This window comes from Trachypithecus francoisi, unplaced genomic scaffold (assembly GCF_009764315.1).
Source record: "Trachypithecus francoisi isolate TF-2019V2 unplaced genomic scaffold, Tfra_2.0 Lachesis_group14, whole genome shotgun sequence".
Lineage (NCBI taxonomy): Eukaryota > Metazoa > Chordata > Mammalia > Primates > Cercopithecidae > Trachypithecus > Trachypithecus francoisi.
The window spans coordinates 31,631,889-31,649,212 of NW_022681459.1; the positions used below are offsets into that span (position 1 = coordinate 31,631,889).

Here is a 17,324-nt window from a genome sequence, read left to right on the forward strand (position 1 = left end):
GGGGCCTTGCCCCCAGCTGCTCCACCCCCTTCCAGGACAGCTCTGAAGGGGGCCCTGTCCCGGATCCCAGGGACCTCTCCCAGAGCCCGGGGAACTCTCCCCTACCCCGCCTGCCTCTCACCTCAAGGAGGAACCCTGGCCCTGGCTGGGGGGCTGTGACCAGAGTGGGGAGTGGGGACCCCACAGCTCTACCAGGGACCCCTGTCACTCTGTCCCAGGCTGGGCTCAGGTAGGGACCTCACGGTGGTCCCAGGGCCCAGCACCAAGCCCACCTGTGGTTTCCAGAGGTAAAGGGGTGGCAGGGGTGGCTCGCCGCATGCCCAGGCTCTGCTGTCCCTGCCATCGCGGCTCCCCACCCTCAGGCCCCAGGAGCAGCAGTTTCGGCAGGAGCTCCTGACCCGGGGCCTCTTCTCTCGCAGGAGGCCAGAGCAAGCGGGACACGTGACACGGGGTACGGGAGGGTTGGGGGGACTGATGGGGGAACCCTGCACCCCTCAGGGCGGCTCCTACCCAGGGGCGAGTCCCAGGACCCCGTCGGCCCTGAGTGCGGGGCGCGGTCCCCAACATCCAGGGCCCGGGAGGCGGACACAGCCCCAGGCAGGTCGACCCTGGGAAATGGGGCGGGGGCGACGGGCGGCCGGCCCGGGACGTGAAGTCCGAGCAGCGGCGGGCAGGGGATGGCGGGGGAACTCGGCCCGGGCTGCAGGGGGGTCCCCATCCTCGCCACCTCCTCCTCCTGCCTCCCGCCCTCGAGGGTCCCCCCCTTCCCTCCCATCCCCCTTCCGTTCCCCCCCCCCGCCCCCTCCTCAGATCCGCGGGGCCGCAGCGCTTCCTGGTGGCGGGTCCGGGCGGGAGGGCGGGGCGGGGTATAAAGGGGGCGGCTCCGGCCGCGGTCTCCTCCCTTCTGCTTACTCGGCGCCCGCGCCTCGGGCCGTCGGGACCGGAGCCTCCTCGGGACCAGGTGAGCGCCTCCCGGACCCGCACCCTGGAAGCCGCTCGGCCCGCGGGGGTGACCCTGAGTCCTGGGAAGGCGGCGGCGGCGGCTCCGTCCCTCGGGCCCCCGGGAAGGGGGACTCTAGCCCCAGGGACGGCGCGGGGGTTCGGGGGTTCGGGGCTCCTCCCCGCGGGGCTGGGGCCGCGCCCGCCCCTGTGGCTCCGCGTCTCAGTGTCCGAGCCCTCGGGCCCGCGACTTGGGGCCACCTCCCTGCGGCCTCCTCTGGGGCGGAGCCGGCCTGGGCGGGGTGGGGGGTCCCTCTCTGCGCCCGAGCTCGGAGCTGGGACCCCCGCTCCCGAGACGACCCCGGCACCGCACTGCCCGCCAGGACCCGCATCTGCGAGCGGTTCGGGTCCAGCTCCGGCCCGCGGGGAAGACGCCCCGACTGGCTGGGACCTCCGGGGGCGCAGGGCCTCTCCCCAGGCGGGAGGGAAGGGGCGGCCGGGCGGGGGGAGGAGGGGCCTTCGGTGCCCGAGGGCGGGACAGGGCGGGGAGGGGACGCGGGTGGCCCCGACGCCCCATCGCTGCGCCCCCGCCAGGCCCTGGAGAGGCTGCAGCCGGAGGCGGCTCCACAGGGCGGCGGGACCGGGGCTGCCAGCGACCCCCAGCCGCTGCCCGGCCGCCCACACCCGCCCTGGGACGCCGAGGGGGGCGCTGGTGGAACCGCTGGGCCTGGGTCTCCACTGCTGGCAACCACAAGGATCAGCCGCCTGTGGAGCCGCAGGTGTGCGGACGAGCCGTGCCTGTCCGGGCTGTGCCGGCAGGACCCCGGCGCCTGCGCCTCAGGCGTCCCGGGAGAAGGGAACCTTCCCTTTGGGGTCGGTACCCAGAAAGGAGGGGCCTGCGATCCGCGGAGCTCCTTGTTCTTGCGATAACACAGCTCTGGCCTGGAGGGCCCCTTGCACGTCGACTCTGGTGATTATTTTAAGAAAGGCCAGGCCGCGCACGGTGGCTCACACCTGTAATCCCAGCACTTGGGGAGGCCGAGGCGGGCAGATCACCTGAGGTCGGGAGTTCGAGACCAGCCTGGCCAACAGGGTGAAATTCTGTCTCTGTTAAAAATAAAAAATAAAATAAAATAAAAAAATTAGCCGCGTGTGATGGCAGGCACCTGTAATCCAGCTACTCGGGAGGCTGAGGCAAGAGAATCACTGGAACCCGGGAGGCGGAGGTTGCAGTGAGCTGAGATCATGCCACTGCACTCCAGTCTGGGCGATGGAGCGAGGCTGTCTCAAAAAAAAAAAAAGAAAGAAAAAGAAAGGCCCAGTGAGATGCTTTCTCTTAAACACGGCCCTGCACGTTGAGTTGCTGCCTCCATGGCCTATCTCACGTTTATGCAAAGTCAGGTACCTGGTGCGGGGCCCACTCGCCACAAGCAGGGGTCCTGGCGCTGCTCATGGAAGGGGCCGTGCCCAGCCCGCGGGGCACTCGCTGGGACGGGGCTGCCCAGGTCCACCCAGGATCCAAACACCCAGCCCCGCCCAGAGGCCCATCCTGGCCAGCCGTGGAAGCTGTAATGGGCAGGGGCGGTGGGAATTCCCAGCTCACAGGGCGCCTGCTCTTAGAAGGGCGGCGTCTGGGTCCAGAGGTCAGAAGGTCAGAAACGTCAGATGCCCATCCCAGAAGTGGCGAGGAACCTGTCTCCACAATGGATAGGGGCAGTGTCTTTTTTTTTTTTTTTTTTTTTGCTCATTTCATAGATGAGAAATGATGCCTTGTTGGGGGTTTGTTGTGCATATCTTTGGTTTTTGTACAGTACAAGGTTATTTGGGCTATTTGATCACTGACCGTGTGTAGTGATGTGCATTGCCTGCTTGTGATGTCCCCGTGTTCCCAATGGATGTTCGTTTTTTGTTTTTTTGGTTTTTTTTTTTTTTTTTTTGAGATAGGGTCTCGCTCTGTCACCCAGGCTGGAGTGTGGTGGTGCAATCACGGCTCACTATAACCTGCACATCCCTGGCTCAAGTGAGCCTCCTACCTCAGCCTCCAAGTAGCTGGGACTACAGGCATGCACCACTGTGCCCAGCTAATTTTCTTTTAAGAGATGGGGTCTCACTATGTTGCCCAGGCCATGGATGTGTGTGTGTGTTTGTTTGTTTGGGGTTTTTTTTTCTTTTTTTCTTCTTTTTTATTGATTTGAAAAAGCTTTATTTTCCCCAATTTTTTATTGTGGTATACAATATAAAATGTATCGTCTTAACCATTTTGAAGTGTGCAGCTAGTTCAGCGACAGTAAGTACGTTCATAGTATCGTGTAGCCATCACCAAGGTCCATCTCTGGAACTCTTTTCCTCTTGTCAGACTGAAGCCCGAGGAGCGCCAGCTCCCATCACCCCTTTCCGAATCCCCTGGCAGCCACCATTCTACTTTATGTTTCCAGGAATTTGGCCACTTAGGTGACTCATATGAGTGAAATTGTATGAAATATCTCCTTTTGTGACTGCTTATTTCACGTGGCTTAATATCCTCCAGATTCATCCATACTGTAACATATGACAGCATTTCCTTCCCTTGTAAGGCTGAGTAATATTCCACTGCATGCATGTCCCCGATTTTGTTTACCCATTCATCTGTTGCTGGATACTTGGATTGCTTCCACGTTTGAGCTACTGCGAATGATGTGGCCATGAACATACCACACAGATACCTCTTTGAGATCCCACTTTCACTTCTTTTGAGTATGTTCCCAGAAGTGGGATTGTAGATCATCTGATTTTTTCATTGTTTTGAGGAATTGCCTCACTGTTTCCCAAAGCGGCTGCACCATTTTGCTTTCCCGCCAACAGTGCGCAAGGGTCCAGTTTCTCCACATCTGCACCAACAGGTGTCATTTTCTGGGTTTGTTTGTTTTAAATGTTAACCATCCTAATGGGTGTGAGGTGGTATCTCATTGTGGTTTTGGCTTGCATTTCCCTCATGATTAGTGATGTTGAGCATCTTTTCATGTGCTTTTTGGCCATTTATGTATCTCTTGGGAGAAGTATCTGTTTAAGTCCTTGACCCATTTTTGAATCAGGTTGATTGTTTTTTGTTGATTTTTAGGAGTTCTGTATATATTCTGGATATTAATCCCTTATTAGATACACAGTTTACAAATATTTTCTTTCATTCTCTGGGTTCTTTCTACTCTATTGATGGTGTCCTTTCGCTAAATAGATGCAAAAAATGTTTTTAAATTTTGGTGTAATCTTACTGATCTATTTTTTCTTTTGTTGGCTATGCCCTTATTGTCATACCCAAGAAATCATCTCTCAGTCCAGTGTCATAAAGGTGTTGCCTCGTGTTGTCTTCTAAGGGTTTTAAAGTTTTAGGTCTTAAAACTTACTGGGGACATGGATCCATTTTGAGTTAATTTTTGTACATGGTATTAGGTAAGGGTCTAACTTCATTCTTTTGCATGTGGATATCTACTTGTCTCAGGACCGTTTGTTGAAAAGACTGTCTTTATCAAATGGTCTTGGCAGCCTGGTTGAAAGACATACATGCAAGGGTTTATTTCTGGACTCTCTGTTTTATTCCGTTGATCTGTATGTCTGTCTTTATGCCAGTGCCGCAGCTGCACTGTTGATGACTGCAGCTTTGTAGTAAGTTTTGAAATTAGGACATGTGAGTCCTCTAGCCTTTTTTTTTTTTTTTTTTTTTTGGTTATTCATGGTCCCTTGAGATTCCATCTAAATTTTAGGATTTATTCACTATTTCTGAAAAAAATCACTGGGATTTTTATAGGTATTACATTAAATCTCTAGATCAACTTGTGTGGTATTGACATCTTAATAATAGTAAGTCTTCCAATCTATGAACATGAATGTCTTTTTTTAATGTCTTCTTCAATTTCTTTCAGAAATGTTTTGTCGTTTTCATTGTACAGGTCTTTCACCTCCTAAGTCAATTTTTAAGTATTTTATTATTTTTGATACTATAGTAAATAGAATTGTTTTCTTAATTTCCTTTGGATTGTTCATTGTTAGTGAATAGAAATACAACTGATTTTTATGTGTTGACTATGTATCCTGCCATTTTGCTGAATTTGTTTATTAGTTATAACCGTTTTTGTGAATTTTTTTTAGAGTTTTCTACATATAAGATCATACCATCAGTGATCAGAGATAATTTACTTATTTCTTTCCAATTTGAATGCCTTTTATTTCTTTTTCTTGCCCAACTGCTCTGGCTAGAACTTCCAGTACAGTGTTAAATAGAAGTAGTGAAAGCAGGCATCCTTCCTTTATTTCTGACCTTAGAGGAAAAGCTTTCAGTCTTTCACCACTGAGTATGATGTTCCCGTGGCTTTTTCATGTAATATGGCTTTAATTATGTTAAGGTAGTTTCCTTCTATTCCTAATTTGTTGAGTGTTTTTGTCATGAAAGGGTATTGAATTTTGTCATATGCTTTCTCTGCATCAACTGCAATGATCACGTGAGAGTTTTGTTTTTCCTCCTTCATTCTGTTAATGTGTATTACATTGATTGATATTTTTTTGTATGTTGGACTATCCTTGCATTCCAGAAATAAATCCTACTTGGTCAATTCATTAAATTCCATTTAATTGCATCAAATTATTCCGAATTTAGTGTACTCTTAATAGGATTTTGTTTAGGATGTTTGCATCAATGTTCATAAGGAAGACTGGATTGTAGTTTTCTTCTCTTGTAATATCTTTGTCTGGTATTGGTATCAGAGTAATGCTGGCCTCACAAGAGTGAGTTAATAGTGTTCCCTTCTCTTCAAGTTTTTTGACAATTTTGAGAGGGTTTGGTGTTAGTTCTTTATGTGTTTGGTAGAATTCACCAGTGCAGCCATCAGGTCCAGAGGTTCTTTGTCAGCAGATTTTTGAGTATTGATTCAGTCTCCTTACTCGTTATGTCTATTCAGGTTTTCTGTTTCTTCATGATTTGATTTTGTCTTGATAGGTTTTGTCTGTCTGGAAATTTTTCCATTCCATCTGTGTTATTCAAATTGTTGACATATAAGTTGCTTATAGTACACTCTTATAAAGTCATTTTTATTTCTGTAGAATTGGTAGCAATGTTGCCACCTTCACTTATAATTTTAGTAATTTGAGTTTCTTCTTTTTTTCTTAGTCTAGAATCTAGCTTAAGGCTGGTCAATTCTGTTGATCTTTTCGAAGAACCAACTTTTGTTGTCATTGATTTTCTCTGTCGTATGTCTATTCTCCATTTTGTTTATCTTTGCTCTGATCTTTATTGTTTCCCTCTTTCTGCTAGCTTGGAGTTGCATTTGTTCTTTTTCTAGTTCCTTACACTGTAAGGTTAAGTTCCTGTTTGAGAGCTTTCTTTTTTTTTTTTTTTTTTTTTGAGATGGAACCTTGCTCTGTAGCTCAGGCTAGAGAGCAGTGGCGCAATATCGGCTCACTGCAACCTCTGCCTCCCAGGTTCAAGCGATTCTCCTGCCTCAGCCTCCTGAGTAGCTGAGATTACAGGTTCATGCCACCACGTCCGGATAATTTTTGTATTTTCAGTAGAGACGGGGTTTCACCATGTTGATCAGGCTGGTCTCGAACTCCTGACCTCGTGATCCGCCCGCCTCGGCCTCCCAAAGTGCTGGGATTACAGGCGTGAGCCATGGCGCCCGGCCTGAGAGCTTTCTTATTTAATTTAAGTATGTATAGCCCTGAGTTTCCCCCTTAGCACTGCTTTCACTGTCTAACAAGTTTTAAAATTTTTGTTTTCATGTTCACTCATCTCTAAGTATTTTATAATTTCCCTTGTGATTTCTTCTCTGATCCTTGGTTATTTGACAGGGTGTTGTTTGATTTTGTGATTTTTTAAAATGTCCTTATTGCTGATTTTTAACTGTACTCCTTTGTGGTCTAAAAAGATATCCTGTATGATGTAGATCCTTCAAAATCTATTGACACAGACATTGTTGTTGCAACTACCCCCATCATTGCAAGCCCTTCTCCCTCTGGTTGAGGTGACTTCCATGAGATTTAAAGGACTGGCACCCTTTTCTCCCTTCATTTTTCTCTTTTTACTCTTTTGAGAGGTAGACATTGAAGACTAGCACATTCAAAAGCAACCATATATGTGGAGAAAATTAAAGAGTCATTGCACATGCTCAGGGGAAGTCACAGGCTCAGAAAAGACCTAAAGAGATCTTAAGGTTATACTTTATGCTGATCCTTAGCACAGAGACAGCAACAATCAAAATTATAAAAACAAGAAAAACTGGCACACTCTGGGGAAGAAAGAGATTCTGATCTCACAAGGCATACAGAGAAACTTTCCTATTTCAAAGGAAAAAAAATAAACCAACAGAAACGGTCACTGAAAAAGACTTGGTGGTAATCTACTAGACAAAGGCTTTGAAAGAACTATCTTAAAGATACTCAAATAACTAAGGGAAAATGTGGAGAAAGTCAAAAAACAATGTAGGAACAAATGAAAATATCAATAAAAAGCTAGAAAATTTAAAAAGAAACCAAAAAGAAATTCTGGAGCTGAAAAGTACAATAACTGAAATTTAAAATTCACTAGAGAAATGCAAAGGCAGACTTCAGCAGGTAGAATAAAGAATCAGGGGCTGGGCGCGGTGGCTCAAGCCTGTAATCCCAGCACTTTGGGAGGCCGAGACGAGTGGATCACGAGGTCAGGAGATCGAGACCATCCTGGCTAACACGGTGAAACCTCGTCTCTACTAAAAAATACAAAAAAAAAAAAAAACTAGCCGGGCGAGGTGGCGGGTGTCTGCAGTCCCAGCTACTGGGAGGCTGAGGCAGGAGAATGGCGTAAACCCAGGAGGCGGAGCTTGCAGTGAGCTGAGATCCGGCCACTGCACTCCAGACCGGGCGACAGAGCGAGACTCTGTCTCAAAAAAAAAAAAAAGAATCAGGGAACTTGAAGATATGACGATGGAAATTATTGAGTCTGAGGAGCAGAAATAAAAAGACTGAAGAAAGGTGAACAGAGCCTAAGGGGCCTGTGGGATACCGTCAAGCAAACCAACATAAACATTGTAGGAGCCCCAGAAGAAGAGAGAGCAAAGGGAGCAGAGAGACTATTTGAAGAAATAATGGCTGAAAACTTCCAAAATACGATGAATGACATGAACATAACCATCCAAGAAGCCCAAAAAACTCCAAGCAGGATGAACTCAAAGAGGCCCACACTGAAACATTCTAATCAAATTGTCAAAACCCAAAGACAAAGATTTTGAAAACAGAAGAGAGAATGATTCATCACATGTAAGGAATCCTCAATAAAACTATTAGCAGGTTTCTGATCAGAAATTTTGAAGGCCACAAGGCACTGGGCCAATATATCCAAAATGCTAAAAGAATAAAAACTGTCTACCAAGAAGCCCACATCCAGCAAAACTGTCCTTAAGTAAGGGAGAAATTAAGACATTATTAGATCAACAAAAGCTGAGAGTATTCATTACCACTAGACCTGCCCTATAGGAAATGCCAAAGGGAGTCCTGTAGGTTGAAATAAAAGGATGATAGACAGTAACTCAAAGTTGTATGAAGAAATAAAGATCTCAGCCAGGCATAGTGGCTCATACCTGTAATCCCATCACTTTGGGAGGCCAAGGCAGGAGGATCACTTGAGCCCAGGAGTTCAAGACCAGCCTGAGCAATATAGGGAGACCCTATCTCTATATAATAAAAATAATTTTAAAAATTGACCAAGCGTGGTGGTACATACCTGTGGTCCCAACTGCTTGGGAGGCTGAGGTGGGAGAATCGCTTGGGCCTGGGAGGTTGAAGCTGTAGTGAGCTATCACCACACCACTGCACTCCAGCCTGGGCAACAGAGCAAGACTTTATCTCAAAATAAATAAATAAATAAACAAATATCTCAGTAAAGGTAAATATATGGACAATTATAAAAGCTAGTATTGCTGTAACAATGGTGTGTAATGCTACTTTTTGTTTTCTACATAATTTAAGAGACTAATGATTTAAAAATAACATTATGCTTTTGGACACATATAAAGGTGTAATTTTGTGACATCAATAACTAAAACGGTTGGGGACAGAACCACTCAAGGAGCAGCATTTTGTTTGTGCCATTGAAGCTAAACTGGTATAAATTCAATGTAGGCTGTTATAATTTTAGGATGTTAAATGCAATCCCCATGGTAATGACAAAGAAAATAATTAAAGAATAAATACAAAAGGGAAGGAGAAAGGGATTTAAATGTTTCACCACCAAAAAATTAATTAAACACAAAAGAGGACAGTAATACTGGAAATTAAGGACAAAAAATCCATAAGGTATGCAGAAAACAGATGCAAAATGAAAGAAGTCCCTCTTGATCAGTAATTACTTTAGATGTAAATGGATTAAACTCTCCAAACTCTCTCTGTTAAAAGACAGAGATTGGCAGAATGGATTTAGAAAGCCAAATCCAACTATGTGCTCTCTATAAGAGATGCACTTTAGATCCAAAAACATAAATAGATTGACAGTGAAAGGATGGGCAATGACATGCCCTACAAATAGTAACCAAAAGAAGCAAGAGTGGCTATACTAATGCCAGACAAGATAGACTTTAAATCAAAAAAGGTTACAAGAGGGAAAGAAAGACATCATATATTAATAAAAGGCTCAATACAGCAAGATATAATAATTATAAATATTTATGCACCTAATAACAGTCCATCAAAATATTTATATCTTACATTGGGAAGATTGTTGCTGGCTCTCAGTCTGCCTCCAGTCTGCTCATGTTGCTTTTGTTGTAATGATTGTCGTATCTGGGAGCTCAGTATCAAGAGGGCAGACTTGAGCCCACACTGCCAGGCTTCAGACCTCAGCTATTAGCTCAGTGCCCTGGGCAAGTTACCTACACTAGGCCTTGGTTTCCTCATCTATTAGAGTGGGGATGGTAACGTTCCCTATGTCCAAGGGCATAGGTTCAGTCGTGAATGTTAAATGAAGGGATATAGGACAGTATCTGCTAACACAATAATTACAGATTTTTCATTGACATTTTATACATTCTGTTTTCTTCAAAGACTTTTTGGTTCATGTTTTGCACTCAGATACTTACTTTGCCTGGAATTTATTCGGGAGCACCATGTGCTCCCACATTTATTATAAAGGTAGTACCTTTATTTCTAGTCACAGGGTCGGCCCTCATCCCAGCCTCCTTCCACCACTCTGAAAGGCCACCATGTCATAGCCTAAGTTCTCTTGTGTTGTTACACCCATTATTGTGTGGACTGTTGGCCTGTTCCAGCACCAAAACCAAAACCGTAATTTTATTGTTTCATTTGATAGCACAAGTTTTCTCATCACTCTATTTTTTATTTTGCTCAACTACTCTTGCTTTTTCTACCAAGTGAAACTTGGATTCATTTTGCAAACTCCTATCTACAAAAATGTTTCTTGGAAATTTTAATTAAAATTACATTCTATTGTAGATTCAGTTAGAAATAACTGATTTTTTTTTTTTTTTTTTTTTTTTTTTTGAGACAAAGTCTCACTCTGTCGCCCGGATTGGAGTGCAGTGGCACGATCTCGGCTCACTGCAAGCTCTGCCTCCCACGTTCACGCCATTCTCCTGCCTCAGCCTCCCAAGTAGCTGGGACTACAGGCACCCACCACCACGTCCAGCTAATTTTTTGTATTTTTAGTAGAAACGGGGTTTCACCATGTTAGCCAGGATGGTCTCGATCTCCTGACCTCTTGATCCATCCATCTTGGCCTCCCAAAGTGCTGGGATTACAGGTGTGAGCCACTGCACCCGGCCGAAGTAACTGATATTTTTAAATCAGTTTGAGATAGGGGGATGATTTCTCATCCAAAAACAAGGTTTGTCTTTCCAATATATTTCTCAAAAAATTGTTTGAGTTTTTTTCATAAGTCCTGCATGTTTTTATTCAGTTAATTCCTTGGGTTTATGTTGTTTTTCTTGCTAGTGTAAATAGCATTTTTCTGCAACATTTTCTAACTGTTCATCACTGATAGAAGAAAATCAATAACTTTTTGTATATTGAGGACTAAGCTCTGATTTTTTTTTTTTTTATCTTGCCTATAGTCCTATCTAAGGGGTTTGGGGAGTCATGCTCTACAAACCATAAATTCTCATCAGATGGGTTTTATCTAACCCTATATACCGTGACTTACTTTCCAGTCTGACTCTGGCATGACACTACACGACAAAGAGGAAAATAAAAATATTTTATCCCAAAGCATGTTTCCTTGCCACGTTTTGAAATGGCCCTGCAAAGCTGTCCTTTACTGGGGAAAATTTGCACCTGTAAAGAATCTATTAACATAGCTAGATCTTTTTCCTCCAGGCCCTCCCAATCCTGAAGAGATTAACTGAGAGTCTAGCAGCTTTGAAAGGTCTGAATAGGAAACACTTGTCATTGATTGTCTCTAAAGGCAACCACTATGAGACTTCAGAAGAACGTTGGTCTCCACAGTCTTTTATCTTTAACCTGAGCATTTCCTTTCTATGATCCCAGGTCTTTAGACAAACTCAACCAATTGTCAACCAGAAAATGGCTAAATTTACCTAAAGCCTGGAAGCCATCCCTTCCCACTTTGAATTTTTCTGCCTTTCTGGATTAAACCAATGTATTTCTTAAATGTATCTGATTGGTGCCTCCCTAAAATGAATAAAACCAAGCTACACCCCAGCCAGCTTGGGCACATGTTCTCTGGACCTCCTGAGGGCTGTGTCATGGGTCATGGCCACTCATATTTGGCTCAGAATAAATCTCTTAAAGCATTTTACAGAGTTTGACTCTTTTCATCGATGATATATTTTTTTAAGGGCTCACTAAATTCTCTCTCCCTAATCTCCTGTGCTTTCTCTCTTTCTATAGATAGATAGATGTCTATATATATATATATATATATATATGTATGTATATCTTTTTCTCTTTTTTAAAAAACTTTGTTCAGTTGATTTTCTGAGTAGACAATCCTATCTTTAATAAGGACAATTTTGTCTCTCTTTTCCAACATTTATACTTTATTTTCACTGTCTTATTGCATCGGCTTCCAACACAACACTGAATAGTAGCATAAGGTCAGTACTGTTTGCCCCCACCCCGTTTTTTTTGTACTCTAGTAAGCGTTCTTCTAATGCAGGAGTTTTTAACCCAGGGTTAGATCTGTGAATGGAATCCCTGAATTCCTGGATGTAATTTCTGTATATGAGTATCTAGGCGTTTGTGTAAGATGAAATTGTCTAGACTCTTAAAAGGGTCCATGACCGCAAAGATAAGAACCACTATTTTAGCTTTTTGTGTAAAATATGATGTGAGCTCTTGATTTGAAATGTATGTCCTTTATCATGTAGATCCTACTCCTAAATTTCTTACTAGGTTTTACCTTCTCTGGCTGTTGTTGTTTCTCAATTAGAAATTGATGTTTCAGGGATCTATTGAAGCAATTGCATATTTTTCTCTATTTATGTTAATGTGACTTATATTAGCATATTCCCTAGTGTTTGTGGCATCACTGTGCTTTAACTTCATAGTATAGTTCTGGTTTAGTGGTCCTTAATATGCTACTGGATTTTAGTTTTATAATATTGGCTAGAATTTTTGTGATAATTTTATGGGATTTTTAGAGTGTCACTTTTCTGGCCTGAAACCTCTGTGGCCAGTGGCGCCTTTGCCCAAGTTCTTGTCCTGTGTCCAGGAAGAATGAGGTATACAGACAAGTGGAGGGTGAGCAAGACAGAGAAGCTTTATTGAGTGTTAGATCTCACAGGAGCCTGCAGGGGGCAGCCCCTCTCTGTAGGCAGGTTTTCCAGTGTTCAGCTCTCAGCAGAGAGAAGGCCCTGGAGTGGGTGGCCCCTCTCCGCAGACAGGGCATCTCAACTAGTGTTCAGCTTCAACAGAGAGGAAGCCCTGGAGAGGGTAGCTCTTGTCTGCAGCTGGTTGTGCCATGTTGTGCCCTGCTCTGATGGAGCCTGGGGCTTTTATGGGCCCGGAGGGGGAAAGTGCATGCCCATGGTCCATGGGCAGCCATGTGCGGGCCCAGAAAAAATCACCTCGAGTTCCCCTCTGGTTCACAGGACAGGCAGCCTGGCCCCCAGGCTTCAGGCCTGCCCCAGCCTGAAGGTGGGGCTTTAATGGGGACCCACCCCCATCTGCCCAGGGGCCTGTCTGCCTCCTGCAGCCATCCATGGTGCCCAGGCTTCTGGTACCAAGGCGCATGTGTGCCCAGCCACCCTCAGCACCTCCAAGCTTCCCCTCCTGCACCTCTCAGTGCCCACAGTCTAGAGGGGGCCAAGGCAGGAAGGGGCTGGCATGTCAGCACTGCCACAAGCAGGCACACACCCGGCCAGGCTGTGACAGTGCCCAGGCTTAGCCCCAACTCTGCTTTGAGATTGGAGTGGGTGCTGGGAGCGGGAAGAGACTGGGCAGCGGGAACAGGCACCTCCAAGCCTACAAGGGCAAGAGGGGCCTTCCCTGGCTCCCCAAGAGTGCAGGGATGCCTGGGTCAGCAGCCCCAGTTTGGGCAGCTGCAACTGCACCAAGAGTGGGGGTGGGCTCTTGCCTGCTCCATGGAGCAGGAGGCCCAGATCCATAGCCACGAGTTAGGCAGCTGCAGTTGTACCTGGAGAACTCCCACCTCGCCAACCTGCGAGGGGCAGGGATCCCACTTATCCCCAGCTCCTGCTGGCTCCGTGGAGCATGGCACCTGGCCATGTCCTCTCACAACCTGGGGTGGGGTCTCCAGGTCCTTGCCAGACCTGAGCCATTATCCCGGTCGGGGCAACACCGCCGTGAGCTCCCCTTCACCCAGCACGCCACTCAGCCCAGTCCCATGGCAGCGGCCCTCAGGGAGGCAGTCTGTGGGGTTGGGGGCCTGTCTGCCTCTTCCTTGGGCCCTCCCTGAGCAGCCGGTGTGACGGAAGCAGCTACATCAGATGGCCTGCCACTGCCATCCGTAATGTTTATAGTGATATTTATCTGTAGGTACTTTTAGGGATTTTTTTTTTTTTTAATCAAGCTTTAGTCACAGGTTATGCCACATTTAAAAATGAATTGGGAAAAAGTTTATCCTTTTACGTTCTAAAACAAGTTAAATAGCATAGAAGTGTTTGTCCTTGAAGGTGTGAAACTCACCCACAGACTGCCTGAGCTGGCGCCTTGGGAAAGGGACTTCCTTCCTCCCTGGGCCCCAGGCTGAGCGGGTCTGGCCTGGGTCACCTCATCCACTCCAGATGCTGCAGAATCACGACAACCCTTCAGGGCCTTCTCCTGGCAGCGCCTCCCCTGGTTCTGGTGCTAGGAATCGCCTCCTGTCTGCACCGAGGGGAGGGTGGCAATCCCATCCCTGCATTACCCTGGAACTGCATGCTCTGAACCAGACCTAGTGCCCCTTCCACCCGGCTGCCCAGCTGCTGCCAGCCCCACTCTGCGAAGCCAGTGGCACAGTGAGGCCCGTCCTGATGGCCTCCTGGAGCTGGAGCTCAGGCCAAGCCACAGGGCATCAGGGAGGACAGATGTTCAAGGGCAGGATCCATTTGCTCCAGGATCCTGCCCTGGAGAAAGGAAAGCCAGGCTAATGACGGCCGTGTCCCCACACTTGACAGAGTCTTCCCTCCGTCCTTATCAAAGTTTAAAGGGAATGGAGCCAGGCTGGAGAGAGTGCCTAGCTCTGCAGGGGAGCCTGTCTGGGGAAGCTGGGATCTTTCTCCCGCCCTCCCCTCTGCGCTGCTTCCAGGGCAGCCCCAGGCAGTCAGGGGCTCCAGACAGTGGTGCTCCATTCCCTTCCATGCCACCACACCTAGCTGCCCACTTCATCCAGCCCTGGAGGGCATGGAACGGCCTCAAACATCCAAATCCCACCCAAAACTGAGCCCAGAGGCAGCCACTAAACATCTGTTTACCCCACCCAGGGCGGGGTGGGCAAGAGAGCACAAGCCCCGCCAGTTCAGATGCTGCTGACCGTGTGTGCTGGGTGCAGACCCTGCTTCCTTGAAGACTGAGGGCAGTGCCCCCAATCCCGCTGACCTGCTGTGTGTGCACCTGCCATGGGGGAGGGTGCCAGGGGAGAGCACTGGGGGTGTCTGAGCTACCCCTACCCCCTGTTGCAGGACTTCAGGGCCACAGGTGCTGCCAAGATGCTCCAGGGCCCCTGCTCCGTGCTCCTGCTCTGGGGAATCCTGGGGGCCACCCAGGCCCAGCAGCAGGAGGTCATCTCGCCAGATACTACAGAGAGAAACAACAACTGCCCAGGTGCCAGGGGCTGGGGGCTGGGGACTCTGGGCATTCGGGGGGCAGTCGGGACCAGTGCCCAGGTGCCAGGGGCTGGGGGCTGGGGACTCTGGGCATTTGGGAGGCAGTCGGGACCAGTGCCCAGGTGCTGGGGGCTGGGGACTCTGGGCATTCGGGGGGCAGTCGGGACCAGTGCCCAGGTGCCAGGGGCTGGGGACTCTGGGCATTCGGGGGGCAGTCGGGACCAGTGCCCAGGTGCCAGGGGTCAGGGAGTGGGGACTCTGAGCGTTCAGGGGGCAGTGAGGTCAAACCACAGGTTCGAGGCCAGGAAACGGGGCTGGAACAGCAGTCCCTCCTGAGGCTGGCTCATGACGGGTTCCGTGTCCCACAGAGAAGACGGACTGCCCCATCCATGTGTACTTCGTGCTGGACACCTCGGAGAGCGTCACCATGCAGTCCCCCACGGACATCCTGCTTTTCCACATGAAGCAGTTCGTGCCGCAGTTCATCAGCCAGCTGCAGAACGAGTTCTACCTGGACCAGGTGGCACTGAGCTGGCGCTACGGCGGCCTGCACTTCTCCGACCAGGTGGAGGTGTTCAGCCCACCGGGCAGTGACCGGGCCTCCTTCATCAAGAGCCTGCAGGGCATCAGCTCCTTCCGCCGTGGCACCTTCACCGACTGCGCGCTGGCCAACATGACGGAGCAGATCCGGCAGCACGGCACCAAGGGCACCGTCCACTTCGCCGTGGTCATCACCGACGGCCACGTCACCGGCAGCCCCTGCGGGGGCATCAAGCTGCAGGCCGAGCGGGCCCGCGAGGAGGGCATCCGGCTCTTCGCCGTGGCCCCCAACCGGAACCTGAAGGAGCAGGGCCTGCGGGACATCGCCAGCACACCGCACGAGCTCTACCGCAACGACTACGCCACCATGCTGCCCGACTCCACCGAGATCGACCAGGACACCATCAACCGCATCATCAAGGTCATGGTGAGCCGCGGGCGGGAGCGCCGTCCACCCACTCCGGGCCTCCCTTTACCCCTCCGTGAGTGCCCAGGCCGAAGGAGGAAGCTCCGGGCAGGGCCTGGGCCACTCAGGTGTCCCTTGATCCCCACCCAGACTCGAGGTGCAGCCGCCCCAGGTCTGGAGGCGCACAGCTAACCCGCGCCTCTGTCTTTTCTGCAGAAACACGAAGCCTACGGAGAGGTGAGTGGCGCTTCCCTTCCTGCCAGTGCTGGCCGGCAGCTGACCCAGCAGAGATGATGGCACCGGGCTGCCGACTCCTGGCGCCTCCAGGCTGGAACAGATGAGAGGGAACCACCTGCTCCATGTTGGACCTGAGGCCTTGGAGTCTGGACAAAGCCCAAAGCCAGGCTGTTTAGATCCCGGGGGGGTCAGCATTAGGGTCACCCACAGAGCACATGTTACAAGGAGAGGTCAGGGTCTGGCCTCCGGGCAGGCGGGATCCATCCACCCTGGACTCCAGGCCCGAGCCCAGCCCAGTAGGTCGGGGGGAGAAGGAACTGGCATCATCGGGGTCCATGACATCCCCACCTCCCCCTGCGTCCCAGCTCCAGCTCTCAGGAAGGGGAGCAGGCATCTGAGCTCTCCCCTGTGAGGTTCCTGCAAAACCGTGCCCTGTCTCAGAATTGCTGCTCACTGTGGGTTCGTGGCTGTGTACAAATGGTGCCTCCCTCACCAATGCCCCTTGCTCTTCCATCCTTTTGTAAAATTTATGTATTTATATTTGTTTTTTTAGAGACAGGGTCTTTCTCTGTCACCCAGGCTGGAGTGCGTGGTACGATCACGGCTCACTGCAGCCTTGAACTCTGAGGCTTAAGCTATCCTCCCACCTCAGCCTCCCGAGTAGCTTGGACTACAGGCACCTGCCGCCATACCTGGTGTGAGCATGTAGTTCCAGCTACTTGGGAGGCTGAGGTGGGACGATTGGTTTCATATTTTTTTGTAGAGATGGGATCTTGCTATGTTGCCCAGCCTGGTCTCTAACTCCTGGCCTCAAGCAGTCCTCCCACCTCGGCCTACCAAAATATTGGGATTCCAGGCGTGAGCTGCACCCGGCCTTTCTTCCCTTCTGTTTTCTGTCATGGCTTAAACCAGCCTTGGTTTTTCAAAACTTACCTAGAACACTTGACAGAACCAAACTCTTTGGC

The 17,324-nt window shown here is 49.0% G+C and overlaps 1 protein-coding gene across 2 annotated transcripts in view; it reads left to right on the forward strand.

Annotated features, from left to right (window-relative positions):
• The first annotated feature begins 825 nt into the window (after nt 1-825).
• The window catches only part of COL6A2 (collagen type VI alpha 2 chain), a 36,156-nt gene continuing 19,657 nt past the window's right edge, over nt 826-17,324 (forward strand). For both annotated transcript variants that reach the window (XM_033232667.1, XM_033232668.1), the window contains exons 1-4: nt 826-961; nt 15,033-15,174; nt 15,545-16,143; nt 16,339-16,359. In XM_033232667.1, coding sequence (XP_033088558.1) covers nt 15,060-15,174; nt 15,545-16,143; nt 16,339-16,359 — 735 coding nt within the window. In that variant the 5' untranslated portion in view covers nt 826-961; nt 15,033-15,059. The remainder of the gene's footprint in view (nt 962-15,032; nt 15,175-15,544; nt 16,144-16,338; nt 16,360-17,324) is intronic.